The 22,090-nt window shown below is 45.7% G+C and overlaps 1 protein-coding gene across 1 annotated transcript; it reads right to left on the bottom strand.

Moving 5' to 3' along the window:
• Positions 1-322: 322 nt before the first annotated feature.
• On the bottom strand, positions 323-17,375 carry LOC132783302 (chymotrypsinogen B-like). Its single transcript, XM_060788436.2, has 7 exons — positions 17,296-17,375; positions 14,058-14,161; positions 13,044-13,123; positions 7,626-7,704; positions 5,519-5,699; positions 2,105-2,238; positions 323-539 (listed from the first exon to the last, which is right to left on the bottom strand). Exons 1-7 carry the CDS (start codon positions 17,345-17,347, stop codon positions 378-380), a joined length of 792 nt encoding a protein of 263 aa, XP_060644419.2. The 5' UTR covers positions 17,348-17,375; the 3' UTR covers positions 323-377.
• Between the last annotated feature and the right edge of the window lie 4,715 nt (positions 17,376-22,090).

Below are 22,090 nucleotides of genomic sequence, written 5' to 3'. Positions count from 1 at the left end.
GGAAGGAGGGGGGGAGAGATGAAAGGAAAGAGGGATAGATAAGACAAGGAGAAAGGGATAGCAGAAGGAGGAGGAGGAAAAAAGAAGGAGAGGGATAGCAAGAAGAGGGAAGGAGGGAGAGAAGAGCGGGGAGAGGAAAGGAAAGGAAGGGAAAGAAAGGAAAGGAGGACAAGAAGGACATAGGGAAGAGAGGAAGGAAGGAAAGCCACCAAGTGCTCCAAGGGGCATGTATGAATTAATAGGTCCTCCTCTTCACTTTGAAGTGCATGCCCAAGATTTTTTATTATTATGTGGCAGTCACAAATCAAAACACAAGACACTGTTCATGAGGCAGAAACTCTTTATTGTCTTCTCGGTGCCCTGATTTCCTTGTCTCCTCAGTTGTTGGCCATGGTCTCCTCGGCCCAGTCGCGGAGGCGGCTGACTCGGGCGTAGACGGCCGGAGTGGTGACGGAGCAGCGGCTACTTCCCCAGGACACAATGCCCACCAGCTTCCAGACACCATCTTGCTGGCAGACCAGGGGCCCACCAGAGTCACCCTGTGGACACAAAAACAGTCGGATTGTTGCACTGAGCCCAGAGACCAAATCCACCATTGATCCCTCATTATGGAAACCCAATACTAATATGGTTGGCCCTCCACTTTCGCAGGTTGGTTATTCTGGTGGAAGAGGACCACAAAGTCACACTGAAAGATCTTGAGATTCCTGAAGAGACACTGAAAATAGCAGAGGGAGGGTTGACTACAACTTTCCAAAAAATGCCAACTGGAAGTGACACCATGTTGCTTCTTCTGCCCATTTTGAAGGAGTGGGTTAAACCCTTGTGCCAACAGGACTGAAGACCAACAGGTCAGAAGTTCAAATCCAGGGAGAGCGTGGATGAGCTTCCTCTGTCAGCTCCAACTCCCCATGCAGAGACAAGAGAGAAGCCTCCCACAAGGGTGGTAAAAATATCAAAACATCCGGGCAATGTCTCCTGGGCAACGTCCTTGCAGACGGCCAATTCTCTCACACCAGAAGCAACTTGCAGTTTCTCAAGTCGCTCCTGACACGCCAAAAAAAAAGAGCCCATTTTGAGAAGGATGTTGATGGAAATATATTTGGGATTCTAGGAGTATGCTTCTATATATTTTGGGGGGCTACTTTACGGAGTTTTAGGGCAGAAAACCCTCAGAAATTGCATCATGTATTTAAAAATGAATAGCCTTTTTGGGAACTGGCAAGGGGCACAAAAGTGGGGTTCAAAGGCCATGTACCACCATCCTCTTGGTAGCGAAACAGCAACCCAAAACCTCTGAATTGGTTGTCATTTTTGCTGCCAGATTATTATTATTATTATTATTATTATTATTATTGGGTTGTTGTAGGTTTTTTCGGGCTATATGGCCATGTTCTAGAGGCATTCTCTCCTGACGTTTCGCCTGCATCAATGTCAAGCATCCTCAGAGGTAGTGAGGATGCTTGCCATAGATGCAGGCGAAAGGTCAGGAGAGAATGCCTCTAGAACATGGCCATATAGCCCGAAAAAACCTAGAACCCAGTGATTCCAGCCATGAAAGCCTTCGACAATATATTATTATTATTATTAATAATAATAATAATAATAATAATAATAATCTTTATTTATACCCAACCACCATCTCCCCAAAGGGGACTCGGAGCGGCTTACATGAGGCCAAGCCCGGTAATACATTACAGCCACATAAAATATAAACAACAAAATAACTTCACAATAAAATAAATAAACCAATCAAGTAAAATAAACAGTACAAAATAGCATAATAAAACACCGGGCGGGCCAAATGCATGACATAAAATGATAAAACTCTGGATGAGATAGCAAGGTAGATAGTTGGGGAGGAGTTTAGGATCTTGTTTGGAATCTGATGAGCATTTGTACCCCCAAAATTTGGTGCAAATGATAGGCCACCTTTGAATGCGTTGTTATGTGTTTCAAAACTGTGCATCAAGTAGCAGCAATGCATTCCCTAAAAGTACTTCCTTCTTTCCAACATATTTCTATCAACCCAAATGCATTGATCAAGGCGCAGAATGGGGGTTCAGGGGATATAGTAGAGGGTGCATTCTGGAGATGCGCATACCATGCACGAAGAGGCACCGGCTGCCCCGGCACAAATCATCAAGTCGGAGATGTTGCTGCCCCAGGACTCTTTGCATTTCTCGTTCGAGAGGAGGGGCAGGGCTGTTTGTTGCAGCTTGTTGGGGGTGGTGAACGCTGTGGGAAAGAAGACAGGGCCAGTTAACACTTCCCAAACATAGGGCGCCTCCAGGCAATAAAGGCCAGGCTGCCTCTATGCAGATACCCTCACTGATTCCATCTGAATATGAGGAAGACTGTGAGAGCCGTTCAGCAGTGGAACTCTCTGCCCCGGAGTGTGGTGGAGGCTCCTTCTTTGGAAGCTTTGAAACAGAGGCTGGATGGCCATCTGTCCGGGGTGATTTGAATGCAATATTCCTGCTTCTTGGCAGAATGGGGTTGGACTGGATGGCCCAAGAGGTCTCTTCCAACTCTTTGATTCTATGATTCTATGATTGACTTTGCAAACTTTATGGCTCCTCAAATGCTAATTCAAGCTTGCTAATTACAACATTCAGACTTCCTTTAAATAGATAAGTATTCTTTCTCCCACCCTGGACATCATTCCACAGGTATATATACACTCCACTTGCCTCATTGCCAACAGAACCTCTGAAGATGCCGTTACAGATGCAGGTGAAACATCAGGAGAGAATCCTGCTGGAACATGGCCAGACAGCCCAAAAAACTCACAGCAAACCAGCTCTTTGCTCTACTGCTGGCTTGGAAAACAATCCCAAACCTCCAGCATCTCTCCCCAATTGCCTTGTATTCCAAACATGAAGACAAAAGTCCAATAACTAGCCGAAAATAGAGGTAAGTCAGAACCCAAAGTGATTTGTAATTTCTAAAATGGACAGGTGCCGCAAACGCTATGGCTAACATCATTAGTCATAACTAATCCCAACAACAAAAGGTTGTCCAAAAGAGGTTTTGGAGCCAAAAGAAATGTGCAGACGGCTACTTTATTTCAGAGGGCTCCTCTATTTCCAGATGATCATATGGATGCACTGATGCAGTTGTGAATTTGGAGAGTGGGCGTTCATCCTATTCAGGCAGTTCCCAAGTTACAAACAAGAGAGGTTCCGTAGGTCTGTTCTTAGGTTGAATTTGTTTGCAAGTCAGAGCAGAAACATTTTTAAAGTGTAACTCAAGCCTATCTATCTATCTATCTATCTATCTATCTATCTCTCTGTGTGTGTATGTATGTTTGTATGTGTATATATATATGTGTGTATATATGTGTGTGTATGTATATATGTGTGTATGTAAGTGTGTATCTATGTGTATATATACAATATATGCATATAAACATACTGTATATATACTGTATATATATACTGTATGTGTGTGTATATATATATATATACACACACACAGTGTGTGTATGTGTGTATCTGTGTATACAATATATACATATATATATGCACATACTGTATATACTGTATATATATATACTGTATATATACTGTGTGTGTATATATATATATATATACACACACACATACATACTCAGTGTGTGTGTATGTGTGTATCTAGGTGTATACAATATATACATATATATACTGTATATATACTTTATATATATATATACTGTGTATATATCTACTCAGTGTGTGTGTGTATGTATATGTGTATCTATGCGGATATATATTCATATGTACATACTGTATATACTGTATGTATATATACATATATACATACTGTATATACTGTATATACTGTATATATACTATATATATATACTCAGTGTATGTGTGTGTATCTATGTGTGTATATATATATAATATATATATACATATATATACCTATTATATATACTGTATATATATATATACTGTATGTATATACTTTTTCTCTGTGTGTGTGTGTGTGTGTGTGTGTGTATGTAGGGGTTACACTACGCAATGCCTATGCTACCCAAAACTATATGTTGGCTGGGGTTATGCTATGTGATCCCTTTGCTACTGAAAGCTATATATTGGCTGGAGTTACACTATGCTATCCCTAAACTATCCAAAGCTACACATTGGCCTGAGTTACACTATGCAATCCCTATGCTATCCAAAACTATATGTTGGTCCCTTTGGTCCCAGTATGCAATCCCTATGCTATCCAAAACTATATGTGATCCCTTTGCCATTGAAAGCTATATATTAGCTGGAATTACACTCTATTATCCCTATACTATAAAAAGTGATATGTTGGCTGGTACATTATGCGATCCCTATGCTATCCAAATCTATATATTGGTTGGAGTTACGTTATGCTATCCAAAGCTATATATATAGATAGATATAGATATAGTTGGATGTCTGTAAGTCACAGACTGCCTATATTCCAAATTCTATTTATTTATTTATTAATTATTTATTTCGGGTACTTCTACCCCGCCCTTCTCAACCCCCGAGGGGGGACTCAGGGTGGCTTACAGAAAGGCACAATTCGATGCCTGCACAACATACGCATAACGTATAAAACCATAGTTAAAACAGTTATCACAGTTAAAAACAATCAGTATATAACACATCAATAAAACTATTCTCATGCTCAGCGTTCGTCTTTCAGAGTTCCATAATTCCATTCCATTAGTCAATTCCTGTCCCTTGTCAAGTCCTTTCTTTATCTGCCCGATTGTCCGAATGCCTGGTCCCAAATCCATGTTTTCAATTTCTTCCTGAAGGAAAGGAGTGATGTCGCTGATCTAATTTCCCCGGGGAGTGAGTTCCACAGGTGGGGGGCCACCGCCGAGAAGGCCCTGCTCCTCGTCCCCGCCAATCTCACTTGTGATAGAGGCGGGGTCGAGAGCAGGGCCTTCCCAGAAGATCTTAGATTCCGGGATGGGACATAGAGGGAGATCCATTCGGACAGATATACTGGGCCGGAACCGTATAGGGCTTTGTAGGTCAAAACCAGCACCTTGAATTGTGCTCGGAATTGGATCGGCAGCCAGTGGAGCTGACACAACAGGGGGGTGGTGTGCTCCCTGTATGACGCTCCGGTGAGCAGTCTGGCTGCCTCCCGCTGGACTAGTTGGAGTTTCCGAACAGTCTTCAAAGGCAACCCCATGTAGAGTGCATTGCAGTAATCTAATCGGGATGTAACAAGAGCGTGGACCACCGTGGCCAGATCCGACTTCTAACCCCTTTACTGACAACATTACAGGTGACTGCAATTATCTAAAAGAGAAGGCATTTTTTTGTGTCCAAGCAGGAGCAGGTCTTTTGTAAAGTCAATGGCTTTTACCCACCAAACTCCAAATCATTTCCAACCCTTGGCATGCTCTTCCCAGGGCATACATGTCTCTCCTCCCCTGTCTGGCACATTTCTTTCTGCTCAAAATCGAGCCAAAAGTGGCCCTTCCACCCCAGCACATAGTCCAACTCTTGTCCTGCTCAAGGTCCCATTGAAAGCCCACCGTTGTAGCGCGTCTTTCCCCATCCGCTGGTGGCGCAGAGGTCTCCGCTCTTGAACCCGTCGGCGACGTCCGTCAGACAAACGGGGGACACGGTGTCGGTCAGCTCAGCCGGAGTGGCCAGTTTGATCAAGGCGATGTCGTTGTTGATGGCCACGGGGTCCCACTCTGGGTGGGTGAAGACCTAGAGGAGGAAGAACACACCACACCAGACTGAGTTAATGTGCATCATATGCTGCAGAGGATATTATGCACAGAGGATAGAGCAGAGATAAGAATTATTATTATTATTATTATTATTATTATTATTATTATTATTCTCTGCTCCATTATTTTGGATGGATGGACTTAAAGATGCTCTCCAGAGTGTTGAGTCTATTTGGGGATATGATTCAACACCTTAGGCCCCATTCTCACTGATAAGTCAGTTTCAAGCCTGGTATTAAAGAAAGTGGCTTCGCTATGCAGATGATAACATATCCTTGAACCTGATTGAGGCCCAGATGGTGAGTACACAAACCGCATAGAAAATATGCTCATTAAGGGCTTACTTATATCTAGACACTGCAGTTTGAAGTTTCCAGTTTTATTAAATGGTCAATGTAGACTGCAGGATAAAATGTTAAAACGTTAAAATCTCCTTGAGATCCCTTAAAAGGATTTGGGAACTCAGGAATTGGAAAGGGATTGGACTAGATAGCCTTTGGTGGCCCTTAAGAGCTTGGAGAGGCCAATAAATATAAAAGGAGTTGGACTAGATGGCCTTTGGGGGGCCTTAAGAGCTCAGAGAGGCCAATAAATAAAAGGGGTTGGACTAGATGGGCTTTGGTGGCCCTTAAGAGCTCGGAGAGGCCAATAAATATAAAAGGGGTTGGATTAGATGGCCTTTGGTGACCCTTAAGAGCTTGGAGAGGCCAATAAATATAAAAGGGGTTGGACTAAATGGCCTTTGGGGACCCTTAAGAGCTTGGAGAGGCCAATAAATAGAAAAGGGGTTGGATTAGATGGCCTTTGGTGACCCTTAAGAGCTTGGAGAGACCAATAAATATAAAAGGGGTTGGACTAGATGGCCTTTGGTGGCCCTTAAGAGCTTGGAGAGGCCAATAAATATAAAACGGGTTGGACTAGATGGCCTTTGGTGACCCTTAAGAGCTTGGAGAGGCCAATAAATAGAAAAGGGGTTGGATTAGATGGCCTTTGGTGACCCTTAAGAGCTTGGAGAGACCAATAATATAAAAGGGGTTGGACTATATGGCCTTTGGTGGCCCTTAAGAGCTTGGAGAGGCCAATAAATATAAAAGGGGTTGGACTAAATGGCCTTTGGGGACCCTTAAGAGCTCGGAGAGGCCAATAAATAAAAGGGGTTGGACTAGATGGCCTTTGGGGACCCTTAAGAGCTTGGAGAGGCTAATAAATAAAAGGGGTTGGACTAGATGGCCTTTGGGGACCCTTAAGAGCTCAGAGAGGCCAATAAATAAAAGGGTTGGACTAGATGGCCTTTGGTGGCCCTTAAGAGCTTGGAGAGGCCAATAAATATAAAAGGGGTTGGACTAGATGGCCTTTGGTGGCCCTTAAGAGCTTGGAGAGGCCAATAAATAGAAAAGGGGTTGGACTACATGGTCTTTGGGTGCCCCTTTACAAATTGGAGACTTGAGAAATGTAAAGAAATTGGATTAAGATCCTTTTAATAGGACAAGACTTGTTTAGGTAACAACAGTTTTTGGAGCAAAGGGATGCCAAGTTTGCATTGCAAAGGTACCCAACTGATTTGTAACTAATAGGAATCTCATATGAAATATATGGAAGAGGAAAAGCGTTGCAAATGTCCCGTCAGAATGAGGAGCCATCTACATTAAACTGCATTAAACTGGATTGTATGGTCAGTGTAGATGGGTCCGTTCTCGCACCCGAAGTGCCTCGGCGTCAGACATAGTCCAGGATCTCCGTTTCCATTTTGTTCTTGTCCGAAGGCTTGACCCTTGGTCAAGACCTGTACCCAACTGACATGGAAACCACCCATCACTGTTGACTACTTTCTCCCAGACATCCCAGACTTCATTTCCGCAGGGATTTCTCAAGCTTCCCAGTCTCCCAGCCCTATATCACCCACCTTCTCGACGGCCAGCTTCTGTACTTTCTCTGCAGAGGAGCTGCGGTCATGTTCGCCAAGCACCACGACGTTGGAGGTCCTGGAAAAGGAAGTCCATGTGAAAAATATCTTGGAGTCTTTGTGGACAACAAATTCATCATGAGCCAACAATGTCATGCAGCAGACAAAAAAAGCCAATGGGATTTTGGCCTGCATCAATAGGAATCTAGTGTCTAGATCCAGGGAAGTCATGCTCCCCATGCTCTATTCTGCCTTGGTTAGACTACATCCAGCTGGAGGTCAGCTGTGACCAGCAGTGCTGCAGAATTCGAAGAGGCACGAATGAAGGGCGAAAGAGAGAAACGTGCCAAGAGGAAGGCACGTCAAGCCAACCCCGACCGGGACCGCCTTCCACCTAGAAACCAATGCCTTCACTGCGGGAGACGATGCAGATCAAGAACAGGGCTCCACAGTCACCTACGGACCTGGAAGATTATCCTACTCGGACAACAAGGGATCACCTAAGTAAGTAAGTAAGACCACATCTGGAGTATTGCGTCCAGTTCTGAGCACCACAATTGAAGGGAGATGTTGACAAGCTGGAATGTGTCCAGAAGAGGGCAACTAAAATGATCAAGGGTCTGGAGAACAAGCCCTATGAGGAGCGGCTTAAAGAACTGGGCATGTTTAGCCTGCATCTGTGGCATGCATCCTCAGAGGTTGTGAGGTTTGCTTGCCACAAATGCAGGCGAAATATCAGGAGAGAGTGGATGATTGCCATAGAAGCATGCAAAATGTCAGGAGAACACAGAACACAGCCATACTGCTCAAAAAAATGACAACAACTCAATAATTCCAGCCATGAAAGCCTTCAACAATACATTGGTTGTATGGCCATGTTCTAGAAGCATTCTCTCCTGACGTTTCGCCTGCATCTGTGGCGAGCATCCTCAGAGGTTGTGAGGTTTGCTTGCCACAGATGGAGGCGAAATGTCAGGAGAGAGTGGTTGATTGCCACAGACGCATGCGAAATGTTGGGAGAAAATGCTTTTAGAACACCGCCATACCACCTGAAAAACGACAACCTGGCCATGAAAGCGTTCGACAATACATTGGTTGTATGGCCATGTTCTAGAAGCATCCTCCTCTGACGTTTCACCTGCATCTGTGGCAAGCATCCTCAGAGGTTGTGAGGTTTGCTTGCCATACATGCAGGCGAAACGTCAGGAGAGAGTGGATGATTGCCACAGATGCATGCGAAATGGCAGAAGAGAATGCTTTTAGAACACCACCCGAAAAAACGACAACAACCTGGCCATGAAAGCCTTCGACAATACATTGGTTGTATGGCCATGTTCTAGAAGCATCCACCTCTGACGTTTCACCTGCATCTGTGGCAAGCATCCTCAGAGGTTGTGAGGTTTGCTTGCTACAGATGCAGGCGAAACGTCAGGAGAGAGTGGATTATTGCCACAGACGCATGCAAAATGTCAGGAGAGAATGCTTCTAGAACACAGCCATACTGCCAAAAAAAATGACAACAACCCAATAATTCCAGCCATGAAAGCCTTCAACAATACATTGGTTGTATGGCCATGTTCTAGAAGCATTCTCTCCTGATGTTTCGCCTGCATCTGTAGCAAGCATCCTCAGAGGTTGTGAGGTTTGCTTGCCACAGAAGCACGCGAAATGTCAGGAGAGAATGCTTCTAGAACACAGCCATACTGCCCGAAAAAATGACAACAACCCAGTGATTCCAGCCATGAAAGCCTTCGACAATACATTGGCTGTATGGTCATGTTCTAGAAGCATTCTCTCCTGACGTTTTGCCTGCATCTGTGGCAAGCATCCTCAGAGGTAGTGAGGTTTGCTTGCCATAGATGCAGGTGAAACGTCAGGAGAGAGTGGATGATTGCCACAGAAGCATGCAAAATGTCAGGAGATAATGCTTCTAGAACATGGCCATAGAGCCCAAAAAAACGACAACAACCCAGTGATTCCGGCCATGAAAGCCTTCGACAATACATTGGCTGTATGGTCATGTTCTAGAAGCATTCTCTCCAGACATTTCGCCTGCATCTGTGGCAAGCATCCTCAGAGGTTGTGAGGTTTGCTTGCCACAGATGCAGGCGAAACGTCAGGAAAGAGTGGATGATTGCCACAACACATGCGAAATGTCAGGAGAGAATGCTTCTGAAACACAGCCATACCGCCCGAAAAAACGGCAACAACCCAGTGATTCCAGCCATGAAAACCTTCGAGAATACATTGGTTGTATGGCCATGTTCTAGAAGAATTCTCTCCTGACGTTTTGCCTGCATCTGTGGCGAGCATCGTCAGAGGTTGTGAGGCCACAGATGCAGGTGAAACATCAGGAGAGAGTGGATGATTGCCACAGAAGCATGCAAAATTTCAGGAGAGAATGCTTCTAGAACACAGCCATACTGCACAAAAAATGACAACAACCCAGTGATTCCAGCCATGAAAGCCTTCGACAATACATTGGTTGTATGGCCATGTTCTAGAAGCATTCTCTCCTGATGTTTCGCCTGCATCTGTAGCAAGCATCCTCAGAGGTTGTGAGGTTTGCTTGCCACAGAAGCAAGCGAAATGTCAGGAGAGAATGCTTCTAGAACACAGCCATACTGCCCGAAAAAATGACAACAACCCAGTGATTCCAGCCATGAAAGCCTTCAACAATTCATTGGCTGTATGGCCATGTTCTAGAAGCATTCTCTCCTGACGTTTCACCTGCATCTGTGGCAAGCATCCTCAGAGGTTGTGAGGTTTGCTTGCCACAGATGCAGGTGAAACATCAGGAAAGAGTGGATGATTGCCACAGAAGCATGCGAAATGTCAGGAGAGAATGCTTCTAGAACACGGCCATAGAGCCCAAAAAACAACAACAACCCAGTGATTCCAGCCTTGAAAGCCTTCGAGAATACATTGGTTGTGTGGCCATGTTCTAGAAGCATTCTATCCTGACACCTATGGTAAGCATCTTCAGAGGTTGTGAGGTTTGCTTGCCACAGAAGCGCGTGAAATGTCAGGAGAGAATGCTTCTAGAACACAGCCATACCACCCAAAAAAACAACAACAACCCAGTGATTCCGGCCATGAAAGCCTTCGACAATACATTGGTTGTATGGCCATGTTCTAGAAGCATTCTCTCCCGACGTTTTGCCTGCATCTGTGGCAAGCATCCTCAGAGGTTGTGAGGTTTGCTTGCCACAGATGCAGGCGAAACATCAGGAGAGAGTGGATGATTGCCACAGAAACATGCAAAATGTCAGGAGAGAATGCTTCTAGAACACAGCCATACTGCCCGAAAAAATGACAACAACCTGGCCATGAAAGCCTTTGACAATACATTGGCTGTATGGCCATGTTCTAGAAGCATTCTCTCCTGACGTTTCGCCTGCATCTGTGGCAGGCATCCTCAGAGGTTGTGAAGTTTGCTTGCCACAGAAGCGTGTCAAATGTCAGGAGATAATGCTTCTAAATCACAGCCATACCGCCTGAAAAAACGACAACAACCCAGTGATTCCAACCGTGAAAGCCTTCGACAATACATTGTCCATACTTTGGGGCACGTTTTACCGCTGAACCAATTGGATTTTGGAGTAATAATGTTTTGATTTATTGGAAATCTGTTTTATCTAGTGAACTGAGCCTTAGAATGGATTTGCATCCGGCACTCTGAAATCTGCTGGGATGTCAGGAGTCAATTTCTGACGGCATGAAGACATCACAAATTCCCTCCGTGACATCCTGACTGAATCATCCTGGCTGAATCAATTCTCTCTCTGTGACGTTTTGAAGTCAGCAGAAGGCGCTGGAAACCTTGTATTGGAACTTGTGAAGCACCAAGTTCTAATAAGCAAACTGAGAAGAAGGCGAGATAGGCAGGAAAGGTGTATAAAAGGAAGTAGTGGTGGGGAAAAGTCAGTAGTGTCTTTCTGTGCTGCAGAAATACAAGCAATATATCCATTTCAAAGCGAAACGGCTTGTGAGTGGTTATTTAATATTGCGATATAGATCCTACAATATGACATGGGAGCATTCCCTATTTTGGAACCCATGCATTCTTTCCCATCCTCTGCCCATAAAATAAAAATGTAATGTTCGTTTGTGGGATTAATATAACTCAAAAGCCAGTGGGCCAATTGATACCAAATTTGGACAGCATACACCTAACAACCCAATGTATGTCCTTCACTCAAAAAATTATATTTTGTCATTTGGGAGTTGTAGTTGCTAGGATTTATACTTCACCTACAATCAAAGAGCATTCTGAACTCCACCAATTATGGCATTGAACCAAACGTGGCATACAGGACTCCCATGACCAACACAAAACACTAGAAGGGTTTGGTGGGCATTGACCTTGAGTTTGGGAGTTGTAGTTCACCTACATCCCGAGAGCACTAAGGACTCGACCAAACTCTACACAAATGTTCAATATGCCCAAATGTGAACAATGGTGGAGTTTGGGGAAAATATAAACTTGACATTTGGGAGTTGTAGTTGCTGGGATTTATAGTTCACCTACAATCAAAGAGCATTCTGAACTCCACCAATTATGGCATTGAACCAAACATGGCATACAGGACTCCCATGACCAACAAAAAACACTAGAAGGGTTTGGTGGGCATTGACCTTGAGTTTGGGAGTTGTAGTTCACCCACATCCTGAGAGCACTAAGGACTCGATCAAACTCTACACAAATGTTCAATATGCCCAAATGTGAACAATGGTGGAGTTTGGGGGAAATATAAACTTGACATTTGGGAGTTGTAGTTGCTGGGGTTTATAGTTCACCTACAATCAAAGAGCATTCTGAACTCCACCAATTATGGCATTGATCGAAACGTGGCATACAGGACTCCCATGACCAACAGAAAACACTAGAAGGGTTTGGTGGGAATTGACCTTGAGTTTGGGAGTTGTCGTTCACCTACATCCCGAGAGCACTATGGACTCGACCAAACTCTACACGAATGTTCAATATGCCCAAATGTGAACAATGGTGGAGTTTGGGGAAAATATAATCTTGTGGCCTTTGGTTTTGGAGTTGTAGTTCACCTACATCCAGAGAGCACTGTGGACTCAAACAACGATGGATCTGGACCAAACTCTACATGAATACTCAATATGCCCAAATGTGAACACTGATGGAGTTTGGGGGAAATAGAATCTCGACATTTGGGAGTTGTAGTTGCTGGGATTTATAGTTCACCTACAATCACAGAGCATTCTGAACCCCACCAGTGATAGAAATGGGCCAAACCTCCCACACAGAACCCCATGTGGGCCACAGCAACGTGTGGCAGGGGACGGCTAGTGTCTTAGATATAATGTCTGAGCCACAAATACTCTGTCCTTTTTAATCCTCGCTTTTAATGTTTGCACTATGAATAGGGCAGGAATATTACTCACGTCACACCACAATGGGCTGCGGTCACAACCCAGCGCTCGCTGACCAGAGATCCACCGCAGAAGTGCCAACCGGATTTCTCCTGCAAAGAATTGGAATCAGTTCTATTCAGTTCTCGGATTTATAGTTCACCTACAATCAAAGAACATTCTGAACTCCACCAACAATGGAATTGAACCAAACTTGGCACACAGAACTCCCGTGACCAACAGAAAACACTAGAAGGGTTTGGTGGGCATTGATCTTGATTTTGGGAGTTGTAGTTCACCTTCATCCAGCAAGCACTGTGGACTCAAACAATGATGGTTCTGGACAAAATTTGGTAGGGATACTCAATGTGCCCAAATGTGAACACTGGCGGAGTTTGGGGAAAATAGACCTTGACATTTGGGAGTTGTAGTTGCTGGGATTTATAGTTCACCTACAATCAAAGAGCATTCTGAACTCCACCAATGATGGAATTGAACCAAACTTGGCATATAGGGCTCCCATGACTAACAGAAAACACTAAAAGGGTTTGGTGGGCATTGACCTTGAGTTTTGGAGTTGTAGTTCACCTTCATCCAGCAAGCACTGTGGACTCAAAAATGATGGATCTGGACAAAACTTGGCAGGGATACACAATATGCCCAAATGTGAACAGTGGCGGAGTTTGGGGAAAATGGACCTTGACATTTGGGAGTTGTAGTTCACCAACAATCAAAGAACACTCTGAATCCCATCAACAATAGAATTGGGCCAAACTTCCCACACAGAACACCCATGACCAACAGAAAATACTGTGTTTTCTGATGGTCTTTGGCGACCCTTCAGACACTCCCAGGGGTAACGACCCCCAGGTTGAGGGATCTCAGCCTAGATATGGATTATGAAGATACGCTGCAGGTAATATATTGCAAACATGATGCATTTTCGGATGGTCAGAGACACAGTTGCCTGTTTAGAGTTATATTCTTTTACAGGGGACCACAAATAGGGTCAACCAATAGGTGAAAGAACTTCCCGAACTCCATTACCTGCAAGGAAGCCTGCCAGGGCCACGATCCAGGAATTGCCTCCTCTCCGTTGACAATGCGGGTGTAGCCACTGATGACAGGCTGGATCTTGGGGACACCACAGCCTAGGAACAACAACACAACAATGGAAGTGAGAACTATAGCATGTATTGTCGAAGGCTTTCATGGCCGGAATCACTGGGTTCTTGTAGGTTTTTTCGGGCTATATGGCCGTGGTCTAGAGGCATTTTCTCCTGACATTTTGCCTGCATCTATGGCAAGCATCCTCAGAGGTAGTGAGGTCTGTTGGAACTAGGAAAAAGGGTTTATATATCTGTGGAATGACCAGGGTGGGACAAAGGACTCTTGTCTGCTGGAGCTAGGTGTGAATGTTTCACGTGACCACCTTGATTAGCATTTGATGGCCTGGCAGTGCCTGGAGCAATCTTTTGTTGAGAGGTGATTAGATGTCCCTGATTGTTTTCCCTCCGCTGTTTTGCTGTTTTAATTTTAGAGTTTTTTAATACTGGTAGCCAGACTACACAGAGAAGCCATTGAAATCCTCAAGCATGTGGACAATTTTAACAGAAAGGAGGAAACCATAAAAATGAACAAAATCTGGCTACCAGTATTTAAAAAAAACCTCTAAAATTACAACAGCAAAACAGCAGAGGGAAAACAATCAGGGATATCTAATCACCTCTCAACAAAAGATTGCTCCAGGCACTGCCAGGCCATCAAATGCTAATCAAGGTGGTCAGTTGAAACATTCACCCCTCGCTCCAGCAGACAAGAGTCCTTTGTCCCACCCTGGTCATTCCACAGATATATAAACCCATTTTCCTACTTCCAACAGACCTCACTACCTCTGAGGATGCTTGCCATAGATGCAGGCGAAACGTCAGGAGAGAATGCCTCTAGACCATTAAAAAACTCTAAAATTAAAACTGCAAAACAGCAGATGAAATTAACCTTCTTTGCACCTTTGAGGGTTTCCATGTTAGCACCCAAAGCCAGGCATTGCCAGGCTATACCATCATGATCATAATCGTCATTTGCATCCTCATTTTGGCCTGGAACCCAGCACTGGCTGGCTAATGAAGACTGAGATGATTCCTCAAATTCCACTAACAACAACAACAACAACAATAGGATTTAAAGATCGAACTGCAAAGACTCTGGCACAAGCCAGTCAAGGTGGTCCCAGTGGTGATCGGCACACTGGGTGCAGTGCCTCAAGACCTTGGCCTGCACTTAAAAACAATCGGCGCTGACAAAATTACTATCTGCCCGCTGCAAAAGGCCACCTTACTGGGATCTGCATGCATTACTCGCTGATACATCCTGGTCCCTGGTCAATGGGGTCCCTGGTTAAGTGGTCTCTGCTCAAAGTGGTCCTTTTTCAAGTGGTCCGTGGTTAAGTAGTCCCTGGTTAAGTGGTACCTGATCAAGTGTCCCCTGGTCAAAGTGGTCCCTGGTCAAAGTGGTCCCTGGTTAAGTGGTGCCTGGTCAAGTGGTGCCTGGTCAAAGTGGTCCCTGGTCAAAGTGGTCCCTGATCAAAGTGGTCCCTGGTCAAGTGGTGCCTGGTCAAGTGGTGCCTGGTCAAAGTGGTCCCTGGTCAAAGTGGTCCCTGGTCAAAGTGGTCCCTGGTTAAGTGGTCCCTGGTCACGTGGTGCCTGGTCAAGTGGTTCCTGGACAAAGTGGTCCCCGGTCAAGCGGTCCCCGGTCAAAGTGGTCCCTGGTCAAAGTGGACCCTGCCCAAGTGGTCCCTGTTCAAGTGGTCCCTGCTCACAGTGGTCCCTGATCAAGTAGTCCCTGGTCAAAGGGGTCCCTGGTTAAGTGGTGCCAGGTCAAAGTGGTCCCTGGTCAAGTGGTCCCTGGTCAATGGGGTCCCTGGTTAAGTGGTCCCTGCTCAGAGTAGCCCCTGTTCAAGTGGTCCCTGATGAAGTGGTCCCTAGTCAAAGTGGTCCCTGGTTAAGTGGTCCCTGGACAAAGTGGTCCCTCGTCAAGTGGTCCCTGGTCAAGTGGACCCTGGTCAAAGTGGTCCCTGGTCAAAGTGGTCCCTGGTTAAGTGGTCCCTGGTCAAAGTGGTCCCTGTTCAAGTGGTCCCTGATGAAGTGGTCCCTAGTCAAAGTGGTCCCTGGTCAAGTGGTCCCTGGACAAAGTGGTCCCTGGTCAAGTGGTCCCTGGTCAAGTGGACCCTGGTCAAAGTGGTCCCTGGTCAAAGGGGTCCCTGGTCAAAGTGGTCCCTGGTCAAAGTGGTCCCTGTTCAAGTGGTCCCTGATGAAGTGGTCCCTAGTCAAAGTGGTCCCTGGTTAAGTAGTCCCTGGTTAAGTGGTCCCTGGACAAAGTGGTTCCTGGTCAAGGTGGTCCCTAATCTAGTGGTCCCTCTTCAAGTGGTCCTTGGTCAAAGTGGTCCCTGGTCAAGGTGGTCCCTAGTCTAGTGGTCCCTCTTCAAGTGGTCGCTGGTCAAGGTGGTCCCTAGTCTAGTGGTCCCTCTTCAAGTGGTCCTTGGTCAAAGTGGTCCCTGGTCAAGTGGTCCCCAGTCAAAGTGGTCCCTGGTCAAGGTGGTCCCTAGTCTAGTGGTCCCTCTTTAAGTGGTCCTTGGTCAAAGTGGTCCCTGGTGAAGTGGTTGAAGTGGTCCCTGGTCAAGTAGTCCCTAGTCAAGTGGCCCCTGGTCAAAGTGTTCCCCAGTCAAAGTGGTCCCTGGTCAAGGTGGTCCCTAGTAAAGTGGTCCCTGGTCAAAATGGTCCCTGGTCAAAATGGTCCCTGGTCAAAAAAAGGTTGGGAACCATTGGTTTACACTATATAGTTGTAATGGTTTGATCCCAGTTTAACTCCTTACTACCTTCCTATATAAGCCTGGGATTTGCAGCACAGTGCAGTCCATAACATTCTCTTGGAGAGGTCTAACCTACTTAGTCCCTTGCAGTTCCTAAAATATTATTATTATTATTATTATTATTATTATTATTATTATTAACATTTATTTATACTCCACTTTTTCTCTCCATAAGGGTAACATTGGGAACTACAGCTCAGGAAGGAAGCTCTCTAGCAGAGGGTTTAAACTGCACCCTGATAAAACTACAAATCCTACAGTTCGAAACGATGGAGCTATACTGGTTTAACTATGATTGGTGCATAGTATGGAGAGCTTTTAGCAACCTCTCGCAAGCTCTTGCCGTTGAGCCATATCTAGATATTCAATCCAACCCAACCCCTTTGGCGACCACGAAGGGACCTTGCAGGGTCTTACCTTGGGCGGCACTGAAAAGCGCCAAGCAGGATAGAAACCAGAGAGCCGCCATGTTACCTCTTTCTGGGAAACGATGCTATTGGAAGAGGCTATGGCAGAACCACCCTTTTTATATCCCCTGCTGAGAGCGAAAGTGGTGAAGGTGGCCCATGGCCAGCGGTTACCTGGGAAGGCGGACATCTGCCCCGTGATAACACGACTGAACATTGGGACATTTTTAGATCAGTCACAGATGAATAGTTTCCAGGGGTCGTTTTTGGCCACGGTCGGATCCAGAGGTTTCTTTCCATTTCACCTTGAGCATTTAGGTTTTGCAACATGGAGTATTTTTCCATATGTGGAAAGCTCTGGCATCTCTTTGAATTGAAAAGACAACAAGAGCAAAAAGACAGTCATAACAATATAGCAATATACAATTTGAAACCATGAGAGCATAATATACAAAGTAATGGCACATCAATAACAGCACATTAACGTCTCGTCACTAGAATCGTGATCCAATTCGTCGTCTATAATTCCGTTCCTATAGTCATCATATTCCTTGCACTGTTTATCTGAACGCCTGTTCAAACAGCCAGGTTTTTAGTTTTCTTCGAAACACCATTAGAATCATAGAATCAAAGAGTTGGAAGAGACCTCACGGGCCATCCAGTCCAACCCCATTCTGCCAAGAAGCAGGAATGTTGCATTGAAATCACCCCTGACAGATGGCCATCCAGCCTTTGTTTAAAAGCTTCCAAAGAAGGAGCCTCCACCACACTCCGGGGCAGAGAGTTCCACTGCTGAACGGCTCTCACAGGAAGTTCTTCCTCATGTTCAGATGGAATCTCCTCTCTTGTAGTTTGAAGCCATTGCTCCATTGCGTCCTAGTCTCCAAGGAAGCAGAAAACAAGCTTGCTCCCTCCTCCCTGTGGCTTCCTCTCACATATTTATACATGGCTATCATATCTCCTCTCAGCCTTCTCTTCTTCAGGCTAAACATGCCCAGCTCCTTAAGCCGCTCCTCATAGGGCTTGTTCTCCAGACCCTTGATCATTTTAGTCGCACACATACCAGCTTGTCAATCTCTCTCTTGAATTGTGGTGCCCAGAATTGGACACAATATTCCAGATGTGGTCTAACCAAAGCGGAATAGAGCATGGGGAGCATGACTTCCCTGGATCTAGACACTATGCTCCTATTGATGCATGCCAAAATCCCACTGGCTTTTTTTGCCGCCACATCACATTCCTGGCTCATGTTTAACTTGTTGTCCACGAGGACTCCAAGATCTTTTTCACACGTACTGCTCTCGAGCCAGGCATTGTCCCCCATTCTGTATCTTTGCATTTCATTTTTTCTGCCAAAGTGGAGTCTCTTGCATTTGTCCCTGTTGAACTTCATTGTGTTAGTTTTGGCCATTCATCTCTCTAATTAACGTAGGAGCTGATCTAATGTCCATGGGAAGGGCGCTCCACAGCCAAGGGGCCACCACCGAGAAGGCCCTATCTCTCGTCCTCGCCAGCCGTGCTTGTGATGCAGGCGGGATCGAGAGCAGGGTCTCCCCAGAAGATCTTAGAGTCCTGGTGGGTTCATAGGCAGAGATACGTTCGGATAGGTAGCTTGGGCCTGAACCGTTTAGGGCTTTATAGGCCAACGCCAGCACTTTGAATTGAGCCCGGTAGCAAATCGGCAGCCAGTGGAGCTGGTGCAGCAGCGGAGTTGTATGCTCCCTGCGCTCCGCTCCTGTTAGTATCACGGCTGCCAAGCGTTGGACTAGTTGGAGCTTCCGAACAGTCTTCAAGGGCAACCCCACGTAGAGAGCGTTGCAGTAGTCTAAGCGGGATGTAACCAGAGCGAGGACTACCGTGGCCAAGTCAGACTTCCCAAGGTACGGGCGCAGCTGGCGCACAAGCTTTAGCTGTGCAAATGCTCCCCTGGTCACTGCTGAAACCTGGGGTTCCAGGCTCAGCGACGAGTCCAAGATCACACCCAAACTGCGAACCTGCGTCTTCAAGTGAAGTGCGACCCCATCCAACACAGGCTGTAACCCTATACCCTGTTCGGCCTTGCGACTGACCAGGAGTACCTCTGTCTTGTCTGGATTCAATTTCAATTTGTTCGCCCCCATCCAGACCGTTACAGCAGCCAAGCACCGGTTCAGGTCCTCAACAGCCTCCTTAGTCGCAGGTGGAAAGGAGTGACAGAGTTGGACATCATCCGCGTACAGATGACATCACACTCCGAAACTCCGGATGAGTCTGTGCTATACTTTTATTAGATTCTATAATGGTTTCAGATTAATAGACACGAACCATTGTAATAGCAGCAATAGTAACCACAACAACAACAACAACAACATCAACAAAAACAACAGACTGGAAACAATCAGGGACAGATAATCACCTCTCAACAAACGATTCCCCCAGGCACTGCCAGGCCATCAAATGCTCATCAAGGTGGTCTGTTGAAACATTCACACCTAGCTCCAACAGACAAGGGTTCTTTGTCCCACCCTGGTCATTCCACAGATATATAAACACATTTTCCTAGTTCCAACAGACCTCACAACCTCCGAGGATGCTTGCCATAGATGCAGGCGAAACGTCAGGAGAGAATGCCTCTAGAACATGGCCATGTAGCCCAAAAAAACCTACAACAACCCAACATCAACAATAACAACAACGAGACACTTTATTTATATTTCGCTTTATCTCCCCAAAGGGACTCAGAGAGTACTTAGGCGATTTCTCCTTGTCTGAGTAAGATTGTCTTCCAAGATCGGTGACCTGGTGGTGGGTCTGTAGGTGACTATGGAGCCCTATTCTTGACCCACATGTTCTCCCGCAGTGAGGGTATCGCTTTCCAGATGGAAGGCAGTCCTGGTCGGGGTTGGCTTAACGCGTCTTCCTCTTGGCACATTTCTCTCTTTCACCCTCCATTCGTGCCTCTTCAAATTCTGCAGCACTGCTGGTCACAGCTGACCTCCAGCTGGACCGCTCAAAGGCCAGAGCTTCGCAGTTCTCAGTGTCTATGCCAGAGGTTTTAAGGTTGGCTTTGAGTCCATCTTTCAATCTAATCATCATCATCATCATTTCTTTTTCTGCCCACCAACATTCTGTTTTCCATTCTTGAGTTCGGAGTAGAGCAACTGCTTTGGGAGACGGTGGTCGGGCATTCAAACAACGTGGCCAGTCCAATGGAGTTGATGATGGAGGGCCATCGCTTCAGTGCTGGTGGTCTTTGTGTCTTCCATCACACTGACATTTGTCCACCTGTCTTCCCAAGAGATTTGCAGGATTTTCCGGAGGCAGTGCTGATGGAATCGTTCCAGGAGTTGCATGTGACGTCTGTAGACAGTCCACGTTTTGCAGGCGTATAGCAGGGTTGGGAGGACAATAGCTTTATAAACACGCACTTTGGTCTCCCTACGGATGTCCCGGCCCTCAAACACTCTCTGCTTCATTCGGAAAAATGCTGCACTCGCAGAGCTCAGGCGGTGTTGTATTTCGGTGTCAGTGTTGACGTCTGTAGACAGTCCACGTCTCACAGGCATATAGCAGGGTTGGGAGGACTATAGCTTTATAAACAAGCCCCTTGGTATCCCTATGGATGTCCCTGTCCTCAAACACTCTCTGCTTCATTTGGAAAAATGTTGCACTCGCATAGCTCAGGCGGTGTTGTATTTCGGTATCAATGTTGACATCTGTAGACAGTCCACATTTCACAGGCATACAGCAGGGTTGGTAGGACAATAGCTTTATAAAAAAGCACCTTGGTCTCCCTACGGATGTCCCGGTCCTCAAACACTCTCTGCTTCATTTGGAAAAATGCTGCACTCACAGAGCTCAGGCGGAGTTGTATTTCAGTGTGAATGTTGACTTTTGTGGAGAGGTGGCTGCCGAGGTAGCAGAAATGGTCAACATTTTCTAATGTTACACCATTCAGTTGTATTTCTATCATTGGAGAGGGATTGGCTGGTGACTGCTGGAAGAGCACTTTGGTTTTCTCGATGTTTAATTGCAATTTGTATTTTTTGTATTGTAATTTGTTGTTCGGGCTTGGCCCCATGTAAGCCGCTCCGAGTCCCCGTTGGGGGAGATGGTAGCGGGGTATAAATAAAGATTATTATTATTATTATTATTATTATTGACAAGCTGAGCTTCTTGGATTACAGTACACACATAAGGCAAACATGCAATGCCTTTTACACAGTGTACACAATGACATACAATGCACAGACAAAGGTAAAGGCCTTCCCTTTTTTCATCTCCGGCGTCCGGAGGTGAGGCTCAACTCCCACCATGGGGAGGGGATATTATTCCATTTTTCCATGCCAAGAAGCCTGTTGTCCATAGACATCTCCTACTGTATTGTCGAAGGCTTTCATGGCCGGAATCACTGGGTTGTTGTAGGTTTTTCGGGCTATATGGCCATGGTCTAGAGGCATTCTGTCCTGACGTTTCACCTCACTACCTCTCAGGATGCTTGCTATAGATGCAGGCGAAACATCAGGAGAGAATGCCTCTAGACCATGGCCATATAGCCCGAAAAAACCTACAACAACCCATCTCCTATTGTGTTGCTGCCATGTCTATATTGGGCACCCTTTTACCTTCTTGCTGATGTGGTACTTATTGATCTACTCACATTGCATGCTTTCGAACTGCTAGGTTGGCAGAAGCTAGAGCTAACAGCGGGAGCTCACCCCGACTCATGACTTCAAACTCCCAACTCTCCAGTCAGCATATTTCCTGCTCAGAAAGGTGTAGATCACAACTTGGTTGGGGGATTTTACACAGAGATAACCACATCT

Source organism: Anolis sagrei, chromosome 8, assembly GCF_037176765.1.
Source record: "Anolis sagrei isolate rAnoSag1 chromosome 8, rAnoSag1.mat, whole genome shotgun sequence".
Taxonomy (NCBI): Eukaryota; Metazoa; Chordata; class Lepidosauria; order Squamata; family Dactyloidae; genus Anolis; species Anolis sagrei.
The sequence above is the reverse complement of the archived record's forward strand: the minus strand, read 5'-3'. Positions and strand labels throughout refer to the sequence as shown.